This window comes from Lissotriton vulgaris, chromosome 2_1 (assembly GCF_964263255.1).
Source record: "Lissotriton vulgaris chromosome 2_1, aLisVul1.2, whole genome shotgun sequence".
Lineage (NCBI taxonomy): Eukaryota > Metazoa > Chordata > Amphibia > Caudata > Salamandridae > Lissotriton > Lissotriton vulgaris.
Genome location: NC_141687.1, coordinates 1,823,226,531 through 1,823,240,595, shown reverse-complemented (window position 1 = coordinate 1,823,240,595; position 14,065 = coordinate 1,823,226,531). Strand labels below are relative to the sequence as shown.

Below are 14,065 nucleotides of genomic sequence, written 5' to 3'. Positions count from 1 at the left end.
TCTCAGGTACCGCAAACTTTGTTCAAAAGGTAGTTGCAGTTGTCGCCACTATGGCGTTTTCCCAAGGGCAGCTCTGGATACTCAACATGAGTCACATTGATTCTCTTGTCGCACATCCCCAGGTATACTTGGTCTTTATTATTTGGATCAAGCATGATCCCCAACTCCCTTTGATGATGCCAACCTAATAGGTTTGAACCTTCTTTTACAATATACACTTTTCCACATGTAGATCTTCCCATGAAACGTATACACACACATCTCCACCATCCCCACCAGAGGTATAGTTACTCTAGCACATCCTTTAGGTGATATGTCTGGTTCTAACACATTGAGACCAGGAATACCAAACAGGTCATTCATATCATCCAGATTAATCAAGGTAAAGGGGGAACATGAACCAGCATATACAACCTGGGGATTCTTGTTCAAGAGAATGGTACGTTTGGGATACTTATGTTGTCTGGGAGAAAGTAGTATCACTATCAACATTTATTACTTGAAATATGTATTCAGGAGAGAGTTCCCCCCACTGCAAACTACTTTCAGCTGATTGCTCTCCCCATCTCTGCACACTCTAGCGAAGTGTCCCTTCCTGTTGCACTTTTTACACATTACATTGCGGGCAGTGCAATGAACATTGTTCGCAAGGTGGTTGCTGCTACCGCACCTGTAGCATTTTAAACCTTCAGTTTCCCTAACTGGTTTATCGGCATTCATTTCTCTAGGTCTGATCTTAAGAATTTCACAGTCATTGCTCTCATCATGTGCACTTTTGGTGTTGAGCACACTACCGACTAGTTCCTTGGGTGTATTCATTTCCAGAATGCACTATGGAGTGTGCTCTATAGATTGTGCTATACTAATAGCTTCTTTTAGGGTAGAGTTTTTGGACAGAAGCTTTTCTTTTATGTGACTGTTGTGAGTGCACCTGACTAGCTGATCCCTGATAAGGGAGTCATTGAGCTCGCCAAACTCGCACAATTGTCTTAGACCTCTGAGTGCAGCTATGTAGTTTGTGACCGATTCTTATTTACCCTGAACTCGAGTAAAAAACGTATGCCGCTCTAGGACTACGTTTATCTTGTCACCAAAGTGTGTTTCTAATTATAAAAGAGTAATCTTAAATGCGTCCTTCTCATCCTCATCCTCATCCTCTCTTAACTCTGGTTCGAGTAGGGTATTGTAAATTTTCCTACCTTGAACACCTAAGTTGTGCAAAAGGACGTGTTGTTTGCGAACAGCAGAAAACTTGTCCCCACCAATGGCAATAAGGTAAGAATTAACCAAATTAATCCAGTCCTTCCAATGGATTTCTGGATCCCCAATTTCATTGAGAAAGGAGGGCGGTTGACTCATGGTTGATGCAACCATGGAAAGGGAGGGAGAAGCGAGTGTACAGATAATTTCCACTCAATATGACAGATGCTGTAGATACACAAGCAGACATGTAATGTTCACTAAATAAGGAAGAATACTCACTGTACATAAGTTAACACAATCCCCAACTAAGACTATTGACACGCAGTGACAGGGTAATATACCTTCACAAATTTCTCTGGGGTAGGTAGAAAGGACCACCAAGGGGGGTGGATATGGACACTAGAAATTAACCTGAGAGAAAACAATACTATCTCACACAGTTAATACACAGGAATAAAAATAATTATTAGGCATGCACTCGTAGCAGAATACAGGGTGCACTGGGAGTACCATGGATAGGAACACTGAGAGTACATGCGCAGAGAGTGCAGCTCGCTGAGGTGCACAAAAGTGTATAGTGACCTATAATGTAGCTCAGGAGGTCTGAGGTACAGTCCGGTGTGTGAGTCACCGAAGGTAACACCCACTGAGGTGAGTGTGTCACCGTAATAAAGGCAAGCAGAAAGGCAAGCAGAAAGGTAAAGAGTCCGGTAGAAAGAAGGTGTGCGCGCCACCGATGAGGAAAACACGCAGGTGCACAAGTCCCCGTGAATTACACTCATGGTTGAGGTAGTGTCTCCACGTAGGATGATATTATGTGAAAGGTTTTACTTGATTACAGCACCAGAGGAAGAACGCTGTGCCGAGGTAAGGAGGGTTTTTGAGCGAGCAGGCGTTTCCTCTTGAAGCCGGCTGTAGAGTAGTTGGTGTGCCGGCAGAGGTGTATTATGACAGGAACCAGAAGACGAGCTGCATAGCTGGAGAGGGGGCGGGAACCACATAAGGCGGTGCGCTTCAGCTGACAGGATCCATGCCTCTACACCAAAACAAAGACGGCGGTTAAACGAGCTCCAGGACCCTCCGCAAACCATGAGAGAGTGCCCCTGGGACACCTACGCCGAGTGGAACTCACAAAGAGCGCAGCATGACACGGCAGGAATACTCCACACAGGAGTGTGGAGGCACCGCTTCCACTGTCCGGAACACTCCTTTGCTGAAAGGCACAGAGCAGACAAAGTGAGGAAGGAACTCTGACCAGCGCAGCACACACGAAGGTCGGGCACTGACCACTCGATGCAGGGTGGCAAAGCAGTCTCCCTTCCGTGGCCTCGGGTAGCACCGGAACAGGAGGAAATGGTGCTCAGACCAGCACAACAGAATCAACCAGCAGCAGAGCACAGACAGGGCCAAGATCCGGGATACTGGAAGAAAAGGGCACTGGAGCAGGGTGGCAAGAAACTCCAGTCAGTGGCACAGGAACACGTAGGAAGGAGCACTCGGTAGACAGGAACATAGAGGCTTAATCCTCTTCAGGAAAACAGTGACCTACGGTGCCAGAAGGAAGGGCCGACATCCGTTTAGTGACAGGATGGAAGAACTAAGACTCCTCCGCAACAGAAAACAGCAAGATGAAGAACTGCGAACTTGATACAGACTGGAGAGAGCACTGAAAGGGGAGATGACAGAAGTTGCCCCCTGCGCCAACTCGTTGCCAGTGTTGTGAAGAAGAATTCTCTGAGGCAGTGATGAGTAAAACCAACTTTATTCAGTCATCCACTCCTAAACTGCCAGAGAGATGCCAACATTCTAAGGCAAGCTCTGCCGGAGCAGTCCAAGGAGGAGGGAGGAAGCGGGAGGAACATTCCAAATCGGGAGGGAGGACGAAAGGGAAAGGGAAGATTACAACAGTGTGCTCTAGGGGGAACTGTTAATGTTTGTTTAGCTTTTGCATAACATATTTGAATACACTTGACTATCCACCTTGCAATACCTGATTTTGATATGGAATTGCCTTTGTGTGGTGGAGCAAAAGCGATAAAAAGTTGATTTATGTTACGGAAAGGTTATGTCCTTTCTGTGCAATAAAGCAATGCTCTCTTCACATCTAATGTGTGTAGTGCACGTTCTGCCACTGAATCTGTTTGAGGGAAGAACACAGGTAACTCAACATATTGAGCAGAAAAGCAGAAATGACTTTAGGAAGGAATTTAGTCTGAAGAACCACTTTATGTTGGTGCATTTGTAAAAAGGGTTCTTCTATAGTTAATTCCTGAAGCCCACCCACTCTTCTGAGTGATGGGATTGCAACGAGGAAAGCAACTTTCCATGTGAGAAATTGCAGTTCACATTTGTGCAATGGCTCAAAGGGTGGACCCATTAGTCTGGTGAGAACAATATTGGGATTCCATACTGGAGCAAGTGGACGTCTCGGGCGAATGACTCTTTTGAGTCCCTCCATAAAGGCTTTGTTAACAGGCACTCTAAAAGATAGATGTTGTCTATTCTGGAGGTATGCAGCTATTACAGCCAGATGTAAGCATATGGAAGTGTACACTAAATTGGAACATTGTAGCTGTAATAAATAACATATAATGTTTTGTGCAGAAGCATCAAGCAGGTTGATGTTGTTATTACAGTATATTACAAACCGCTTCCACTTTGCGGCATAGCAGGCTCTCGTGGTAGGATGTCTAGCCTCTTTGACAATATTCATGCAGTCTGGCGGTAGAGTAAGATAGCCAAACTCTAAGACTTAAGGAGCCAGATCGCCAGATTGAGTTGACTGGGGTCTGGATGTTTTATGTATCCATGGTTCTGTGTGAGAAGATTGGGTGTAAGATGTAGTTTTTGATGAGGAACTGCTGAGCGTTCCAATGGGGTTGGGAGTCAAGGTTGACATGACCATGTGGGAGCAACTAGGATTAGTGTCCGGACACTTGGTTGAGTTTCCAAACCACTAATGGAATGAGTGGGAGAGGCGGAAAAGATTGAGCAAATATCCCTGACCAATTCATCCATAGTGCATTGCCTTTAGACAATGGGTATGGATACCTGGACGTGAAGTTTGGGCATTTTGCGTTTTGATATGTGGCGAAGAGGTTTATGTGAGGGACTCCCCACTGTTGAAAATATGGAAGGAGGACCTGAGGTTGGGGTTCCCATTCGTGTCTGCCTTCTGTCTGCTGAGAAGCTCTGCAATCTGATTGTTGACTCTTGGGAGGTGTTTTTCTAGGAGATAAAGTTTGTGGTGAATGGCCCACCTCCAGATGTCTTGGGCTAAGTGGGACAGTTGGATAGAGTGACCCCCCCCACGCCCCTGTTTTTGTATGTAATACATGGCTGTCATGTTGTCTGTACGAATTTAGGACAGATTTACACTGTAGGTGAGTTTGAAGCACCTTGAGTGCTAGAAATGTTGCAAACCGCTCTAGGTGGTTGATGTGGAGCAACTTTTATTGTTGGCTCCACAAATCTAGCACTGTGTGCGGTTGCAGATGAACTCCCCAGCAAGTGAGGGGCACGTCCGCTGTCAGTACTATCTGTGGAACTGGGTCTATGAACAGCCGTCCTTTTAATACATTTTGTGTTTTCCAACACTGCAGAGAGCGGTGAGTATGGGCTCTTATCAACACTAGATCAGTCAATAGACCTTGTGATTGGTTTCTGGGGATCGATCATGATGCAGGTTGACATAATTCCCAGTAACTGCATGTAAGTTTGAGCTGGAATCCAGTGGTTGGTATGTAAGCGGAGAACTAAAGTATTTCGAATTCTGGCTGAGCTGGGAAAAGCAAGAGTTTTTTGAGTATCTAATGTGGCTCCGAGGTAGTCCATTGTCTTGGTTGGTTGGAGATGTGACTTTGGTACATTGATCGTGAACCCTGGTTGATGCAGTAACCGAATTGTCCTGAAACTGTGCTGCAGACATTGTTGGTACGTGTTGGCTTTGATGATCCAGTCGTTTAAGTACGGGAAGACGTGGATGCTTTGTTTCCTTAGGTGAGCAGCTACTACGGCCTTGCACTTTGTGAAGACTCTGGGGGAGGTGGTGACACCGAATGGGAGTACCCTGAACTGATAGTGTTGACCCACTACCACAAACCTGAGGAATTTGCGATGAGCAGGGTTAACTGGTATATGTAAAGTAGTAGTCTTTTAGATCTAGAGTAGATAGAAAGTCGCCTTTCTGTAGCAGAGGAAGTACCCTTTGAAGTTTCATCATGTGGAAATGGTCTGACTGAATGTACCGGTTGAGTTCTCTGATATCTAAAATTGGTCTGAGAGAACCGTCTTTTTGGGGAATTAGGAAAGAAAAGGAGCATACACCCGACCCGTGATGCTGAGGCAGCATATGCTCTATACCCCATTTTAGAAGTAGAGACTAAACCTCTTGTTTGAGGTGGTATAGATGGTCTGGTGATAGTATGTGGGGCTTTGGTAGAACTTCTGGAGGCGTGTTGATAAATTACAGGCAGTCCCCAGAACGGATAATTTTGGAGTATCCAATTTTCTGTTGTTACTGATTGCCAGATTGGTAGAAAATTTGACAGTCTTCCCCCGACAGGTGTTGAGTAGTCGGGGGGGGAGGGGAGTGAAGGCAAGTCACAGCTCTATATGCCAAGAACAGATGCATACTGGTTAAGTAGCATTTTTCTTCTTAAGGGCATTACTCACCTCTTTCCTCCTATTGCTTTTCCAGTGGGACTTGTATTTGGTCTTAACTTACCTTGTGTGCTCCTCTCGAACCACTACATAATTGTCCTCTCAGACTCTTGACCTTAAAGACTGCTTTTCTGGTTGCCGTCACCTCTGCTCGCAGGGTGAGTGAGATTCAGACTTTTTCTTCTAAACCTCCTTTTGTTGCTGTTCATCCAGACAAGGTTGTCCTTCGAACTAGACCTTCTTTTCTTCCCAAAGTGGTTACCTCTTTCTACATAGGACAGACCATAAGTTTGCCCACCTTCTTCCCGCCCCTGCATCCTCCTAGAGGGGAGGAGAGGCTCCACCATCTAGATCCACAACGTGCACTATGATTTTATCTGGATCGCATAAAACAATTCAATGTAGATGATCAGCTCTTTGTTGGCTATGTGGGTGTCAAGAAAGGTAGGGCCGTGCAAAAACAAACCATCACTCAATGGGTCATTCTTTGCATTAAAATCTGTTATTCCTTGGCAAAAGTACTGTTGTGTGCCCATTCCACCAGGGTGAAGTCATCCACTATTGCTTTGGGACATGGAGTCCCCCTCAGTGATATCTGCCAGACAGCCACGTGGGCATCACTGCACATGTTCACTAATCATTATTGCCTGAATAGCCAAGTCTGGAGAGATGGTTTCTTTGGCGTTCTTCTCAAGGACTTTCTGGTGTGAACTTGCTTTGCAGACCTACCTCCAGGTTTGGTTTTGCTGGGGTATCTATTCTAAGGTACAGAATCTATAACTAATAGTCTCTTTCAGATGAACAAGTTACTTACTTTCGGTAACAATATATCTGTAAGCGACATAAATTAGTTATAGATTCCGTACCGCCCCACCCATCCTTCCCGTTCTGCAAACTAACTTCACGAGTAAGGGATTCCCTTTCAGGGCTCTAGTTTTGTGCACCAGTGGTCAGTGTTTTGCATGGCTCTGCGCTTCTGACGTGGAATGTCGTGTAAAGGACAGACGTCAGCGCGCAGGGGCGGCGTCCAAGTTGGTACTGTGATGACATTCCGGCGATCACAACGCCAACGAAGAATGCAGAATCGACCAATGCCACCTACCGACGTGCAGGGGTACTGTTGAAGAAAAATTCTCCAGATCCAGTCTGACGCCAGGGGGTAATTCTGAGGTAAGGAATCTAGAACTAATATATGTCGGGTACAGATATATTGTTTCCGAAGGTAAGTAACTTGTTCTTCTGCAATGCATCCCTCTCTGAATACCAAATGGAAGTTGTTGAGCAGACAGTTGTCACAAATGAATTGTTTGAGGTGCAAGGTTACTATGTTTTTTTAGTATTTTCAACAGGAAACAAATTACTGGGCAGATGTAGTTGAGGTCCTCAGGATCTGATCCCTTTTTTGTGGTGTACCCTGTCCTATTTTAAGACAATGTGGGGTTTGTCTTGTGATAGCATTGTTGAAATTTGGCTTGTCCAGTACATGGAGATATTGCTGCTACTCTAGTTTATTTAGGTTGTAGACCGGAATTGGATTATTGTAGTGAGTTATACCTCTAGTCTTTCAAATTATGGAGATGAGTTTGATATCTAAAATTTCTCAAAAATGTCCCAGCATGCACTGCATTCGGGTCTTTAGTTTGCAGCGCTATTGTAAGTTAAGTCTTCTTAAACATTTCCACAATGCGTTCGATTAGCTCTTTTGATATATTTCCTTTGTGTTAATGATATCAAGTAACTTGGGAGGGTTTCTGTCCTGGTTTATCAAGTCAAAACGAATTGGAGTGGATTTCTTGCTTCTGCCATTTTAAAGGATCTGAGTTCAGGTTTTCCGTTGAGGATTTATGGCACCCTGCTCTTTCTGTTTTTCTGAGCTTTTTTTTTCATTGTACTGGAAAACCATTATGCTGATTTCTTGAGTTTCAGGATTTTTAAATGAAAAAAACTTTTATTTGGGCTTCCTCAATCATTATAGTTTTCATCGTTGTTCTCAATCATATAGGTCATGTTCATCTGAGTTGGCATTCAAGTTGAGAAGAGACACTTGCTGCTAACTACGAGATATATTAAGTCAATTTGGGAGGGGAAGGGGTCTTAATTACCATCTCAATGTTGAAATCTCTTTCTGTTGATATTAGTTCAGATAAATGTTCCTTTAATGAACCATTTTCTGCTGGCGGATCTTAGATAATATAAACACAGATTGACATGGTCTGGCCTTATTTGAGTTGCACCCAGAGGCACTGGAAAGAGGGGTTGATGTTGTCTTAAAATTCATCGATAAACATCAGCTGCTGTGGTGACAGACCCTGAACACCCAAGGCCTTCGAGGTCAGAAGCAAGCTGGTTTTATAATGCTGATGATACAGCTGATCAGGACAAACTCCCCTTTGGATTCACTCATCTCACCTAAAGAGTGCCATGGAGGCCTACAGGGCATGCTTCTTTATGACAAAGACCAGTGAATCCCTCATTTGTGATGTGCCTACTGCCTAAGGAGATTTGGTGGTTATTGTTATGGATAGAATGAGTGTCAATCTCATATATCAGCAGAGTAAACTATGACAAACAAAGTCTTACTAATTATTTCCAAGTACAACCCATTCAAGAGAATAGATGATTAGGTGTTATACTAGTGAACAGGATTACATTAACTTGCTTTGTTTCCTACCAGAAAATCCACTATGATAGATGGAAAGTGCATGTAGCTGTAAACAGCATCTTTAACAGAGCACTGGATGTAGGATAAAATACTATCTGAGGTATTGCAACTGCTGTCAGTGGAAGAAGGCACTCATATCTGAAAGTGGTAGGAAGTGGGCCCAAGATAAAATTGTATATACAAAGTATCCTGAAGAGGACCATAGTGGACCCATTTACTGAACCACTGAGTAAGTTGAAAGAAAAATAAATATGTCACTACCCTAACAGTCACATAGGAATTTAAATTTAACAGCCAGCCCCTAAGCAAGGTATAGTTCTGTGTGGCGCAGTGGCCAGTGCGGCTGCTTCTGGGGCATGGGGCTCATGGTCCGAACCCGGCGGCAGCTCTGCTCAGCATCATGTGACTTGGGGCAAAAGCTCGCTTGATCTCCCCGATGGCCCCCAGTGCCTTAAAACCTTAAAGGGTGACATGTTCATACTTAACAAAAAAGCATAACCTAGATTGGGATATACATTCAGAGCTGTCATGGGCTACCAAGACCCAACCACAAAACCTTCCATGGACCCATTCTAGTTAGAGGCAACTGCACTGTGTGGTTGATTTGAATACTTTGCAGGCCCATTTTAGTTTTCAGCTAGGCTGTGAGCAGTCAATTGAGCAAAAACAGAACTGCACCTCAGTTAGTGTCAGTTCATTATCAGGAACCACTGAAATATCACAGAGCATGTCAGATCCAAATTATGAAAGAAACTAAAGTGAACTGTCCTACCCTAATAATACTCAGTATGTTCTTGCATCAGCATGGCAGAGCAGTACTGCCAGCCCCAAAAAAGGAAAACTGCTCCTTTCCCATTGGATGGTTGTTCCATCTGTGTGTTTGCTGATTATTTCTGTGACACTAACATTCAAAGGATGACATTTCTGGCCCGTCTGCCCCAACTGCCACAGTGGAGCATTAAATAATGCCTCCTAGAGACTGTGATTAGGATCACAACAATGGTTGGGGAAAACCAGTGAGTATTCTGACCCAGATTATCTGTAGGACTTCTTAAACTCTCTTGACTCAGCCCTGTTGGAAGTGACGGTCAGCCTGAGGACCCGGGCTTGGAATAGATGCTGCATCCAAGGCGTGATTCAAGAAACCTCACAGGACCTTGACCTGACAATGGCATGGGCCAAATACATTTTAACAAGGAAGGACTGCAGCAGATTGCTGAAGCTTTGTACAAGGACAGAGGCAAATCCAGATCACCCTTCAAGAATAAGGCTGTAACAATGATGCTCCTGGAGAACTTCCCAATGCTGCATTGAGACTTTTTAAGATTGTTTGCTTGTCACTTCTTATCTTACTACAGATGTTGCTTGTGATTGGTCAACGGTATTGGATGCCAGTGGTGTCTGTGTTCCTCACACTTGGAACTCTTCCGTTCTGGTAATCTTTTTACACTTCAATTTCAATTATTAATTTCATAATAATATCCAGTGTACCACATCCCCTCTTCTTGCATAACCCTAAGTGCTGTGTCCTGTACTAGTGGGGGTATTAAATCCCCTATCTTCAATAGAGTCAATACTTTGCTGAATATGAGGTTGAGATCCCTTCCTTTCAAAAACTCCTCACATTATAAACACCACTGTGTGTTCAAGGTGTAGGAGAAGCTGGCTGACTAAACTAGAATTGATCACGTACTTCATAGTTAATATCAAAGGATCGATGACTACAAGAGATTCCTATGCTTGCACTTCCTGTATTTCCCCTGTTTATTCACCCCTATTATTCTACATACATGATTAGTAAGCTTTACATTCGTCTTACTTTACATACTGCGGCTTATGTGCCACCTTGCTCTCTTCCCACCCCACTCCCGCTATTTTTAGCATTAGATGTGTCGGCCAGATGTACGAAGCTCTGGTTGCAAAATACAGGTTGCAGTTTGGACATCTTGGTAGATAATATTCTTTAGACATCCCACAAAACTGAGCCGAGCAGTTACGCTTTGAGAGACCCAGAACATATTGCATAGAAGAAGGTAATGACTTTCATATTCCCAATAACATATGCTATTTTAAAGCTGGACACTAGGCAATGTATACAATACAAAAAGTGGTAACTGAAATCATTGAATTAATAGCAGCCACCGATATTTACTCTGGGTTCCATTCCATTCTGTCATATTGTAAATTGCCATGCAAATACAGCCAGGAATTAACCAGATGACAACACAAAGTATCACACAAACCTTTAGCTATAGGTTACTGCCATAATACTTAAATAACATATATATTGACAAGTTGTTAATTATTTCTTTCTTTCATGCTGCTTTTATTAGGACAATTTTGTTTACTGTTTAGTAAGTAAAGTTTATTAGCAAATACGAAAATAGCTTTCTTGTTGAGCTATAGCCCTGGGGAATTAAAACAATTCATAAATACATTTATTTAAAACTGTTACTCGTTTCATTTATTAAAATAGTAAAAGTTGACATAATAATACATTAAGGGCCTGATTTATCAATTTTCCATTCGCAAAAAGTGATAGCAAATTGTGCACTGACTTTTTACTTATGGAAAAGAATTTTACAGACACACCTATGTACTAATAATTATTAACTTATGACATATGTTCACTTGGAACTCATTTTGGAAACCAATTAATATTATCACAGGTATATTCTGTGTTGATTTAATCAAGAGAGAATGATAATGGAACAGAACAGGTATGCCTAGAGTTGGTTTATACATAGATAAAGTATCCAGGACAAATTCTTTTTTTAACTTAATTCAGACGAATCAAGTTTTTTATGTGGTTGTAATACAAAAGGAAAATTACGAAAAAAAGGGAAGATTTATTTTCATATTTTAAACATTTACTTTTTGTTGCAACGCTTTAGATTTTGTGAGTGATGTCTATGAGAAGAGGAAAAGAAAGTGATGAGGAACCCCAAGTGACTTAATCATAACCACATTCCTAGATATGTGTGACAATAAAGTGACTTTTAATAAAAACAACATTATTGGTATTTAAAAGGGATGTCCAATATTTCAGTTTTCAATGCAGGGGAACTTCAATCAGATTGTTCTGGTGCTTCACTATTTGGACTATACTTTTGATGTTGTCGACAATGTTTTAACCCTACTTGTAATGTGAGGGTCTCATCAGGACAGGGTTTGCCAGGGGACTACAGGTTAGCTGTGCTCTTCCTAATCTGCACATGTCAGATTTACTGATATGCTGTATTCATCTTTATCAGAGGGGCTGGGTTGGCCATGGGTATGAGTACGAATGCTTTACAATAATGATTCACAATTTCCTTAAAAATATGATACAGAGTAGTCTTGCGGTTAAGGGATTCCTCCCAATGGATAAGCGATGTTTTCAATCGCAGCGATGTATGATTTTTCGACTGTCCACGGATATCGGATGGCGAGTTGCAATTACAGCGCCGCACAATTAATCTGTATTCTGTGCAGGTTCACCTCGGCCGGAAGACCTTCTCATTTTCTGTTCCCCACCTCATACCTCGCACTTTCATTAGAGTAGTCTATGGGGAAAAGTTCTGCTGCTGCAATCACGTGTTCCCTGCCACGCTAGACCAGAAGTTTTCACGAGTGGGACTATCTTCACTGTTAGCTGGGATTATGCTTCTAAAGGGTGCAGAGAGCTCTGATTCTTAAAAATGGCAGTATTTTAAAGGTGTCTGTATTTTCATCACTTTGGTGGTAAGTTTGGTCTGCCTCTCCATGGCTTTACTGATGTTGACCCTGCTTTAACTTTATTTTACGGTCTTCGTATCTTGTGGCTTCTGATCCTCCTGCTGTGATTTCTTTTCATTACTCTGTCTCATTGTTGCAGGTGCTGACACTCTTGTGTTGCTCTCTCTCTCTTCCTTGTGGACACTACTCCTGTTGCAGTCTTTTTAGTTAAATCAAATGCTGTCTTGTTTATTTTCAGTCCCTTTGTTTTATACTGTCATCTTGTCTTCACAGATCTCTCGAATGACCTCCCTCATTTTTCGTCCCTGGATCTTGTAAATAAATATGCAGTCATGGAACGCCTTGATTTCTCCTATTATCTTCGTCATGGACGCCCCTCGTTTGCTTTTGGGAACTTCCTTGTGCAGCAGTTAGGAAGGAGCAAGTCCCCAAAGCAGCTGTGAGTATGGGCCAATGACTGTGACAGCTTTGCATATTGATATCTGGGCTGGGATCTGTGATGGCTGTGAATATGGGGTGAGTGGCAGGGGAGTAAGTGACAGGTGCGAGTGTGGAGGACAATGGCTGGAACCTTTCTCTGCATTCTGAGTCTAAACAATGCTGAGTTTGTTAAGTGGCACCTCATATTACTCCAGAATTGAGTGGTGCACTACAGTATAAAGGAGGTAACGTTTTCACTCCTACAACACTCCTTTCCTTTGACTGAATTTCTGGTTCAAGCTCATGAGTGCCAAAAGATGTTAAACAACCGGCTATGAGAGCCTCATGTGACTTCAGCCCTTCAAAATGAAGACATTTGACATCTTGTTTTTATAAAGCATTTCAATCTAGATAAGTGGCAGGAAGAAATGTATCTGCACGTGTTCGGGGGCCTTTAGGTAAGCAGGGGTTACTGGGCCACAACCATGGGGTGTTGGACCCTTTGTTCACTGATGTCCCCTGGCCTGGCCTACTGTTGCATTGCACACTTTGAGCCAAATGCATCCTTTCCACCCTTGATTCTCCGGATAGCAATAGTGAGCAGTCCGAGTATCCTCATTGAGGCAGTCTGGAAGTAGAGACTCAGAACTTAGTCAAACACAGACATAATATGTACAGTCCAATCCGGTGCTTGTCTTTGTAAAAAGAGAAGTACTGTAAAAAAAAAAGGAACAGCACACTTTGAAAAGGCTAATCAGCTATACAGTTCTGGCACATGTGCAAGCTCACTGTAACATGGTGCAAACAGTTCCCCTGGCTCTTTCACCCATAGGTCAGTTCTTATAGGTTTCACTATTAATCTTTTTTCATGGTAATTCAATCTTACTGGCTTACTTGGTGCATTGGGTACTTGGAACATATAGGCATGCATCGGTTGGTGTCTGAATCGCGCAATTTTCAATTGTGCAGGTTTGGTGACCCTCCCTCCTCTGATTGTTAGCAGTGGTGCTTGAGTACAGTGGCTCCAGGCATGGAGCAGGTCGGCTCCATCAGCACCCTTGCTGACAGGAATCCTCTAACTTGGGTGATCCTAGGTTTTTGATCATATGGCTTGATATTCAGCGGAGTCAAAATGTGTTCTTCTACCTCTGGCATGTTGCACAGGGCATCATAGGATGATTTGGCTCCCTTGGCTGGCTGAAGAAACTCATAAGGTGGCCATGAGATCCAGTCTCTGGTCACCACATGTTAAAATGGCTAGTTTGGGCTGTTTCTTCTGGGCTGCCCCACACTGTGGGCACATAGACTGGGCTTCTTCCTGCAAGTCTGTTCTTGCCAGGGCAGGTTCTTCGTCCCCTCTCTTAGCAGGCCAGACTACAGACAGACCTACAGCTCTCCAGC

At 43.2% G+C, this 14,065-nt stretch overlaps 1 protein-coding gene across 2 annotated transcripts in view; it reads left to right on the top strand.

The window, feature by feature from the left end:
* Positions 1-14,065, top strand: part of SPG11 (SPG11 vesicle trafficking associated, spatacsin) — a 639,585-nt gene that overhangs the window by 321,158 nt on the left and 304,362 nt on the right. For both annotated transcript variants that reach the window (XM_086957913.1, XM_086957912.1), the window contains exon 22: positions 12,518-12,683. In XM_086957913.1, the coding sequence (XP_086814039.1) occupies positions 12,518-12,683 (166 nt within the window). The remainder of the gene's footprint in view (positions 1-12,517; positions 12,684-14,065) is intronic.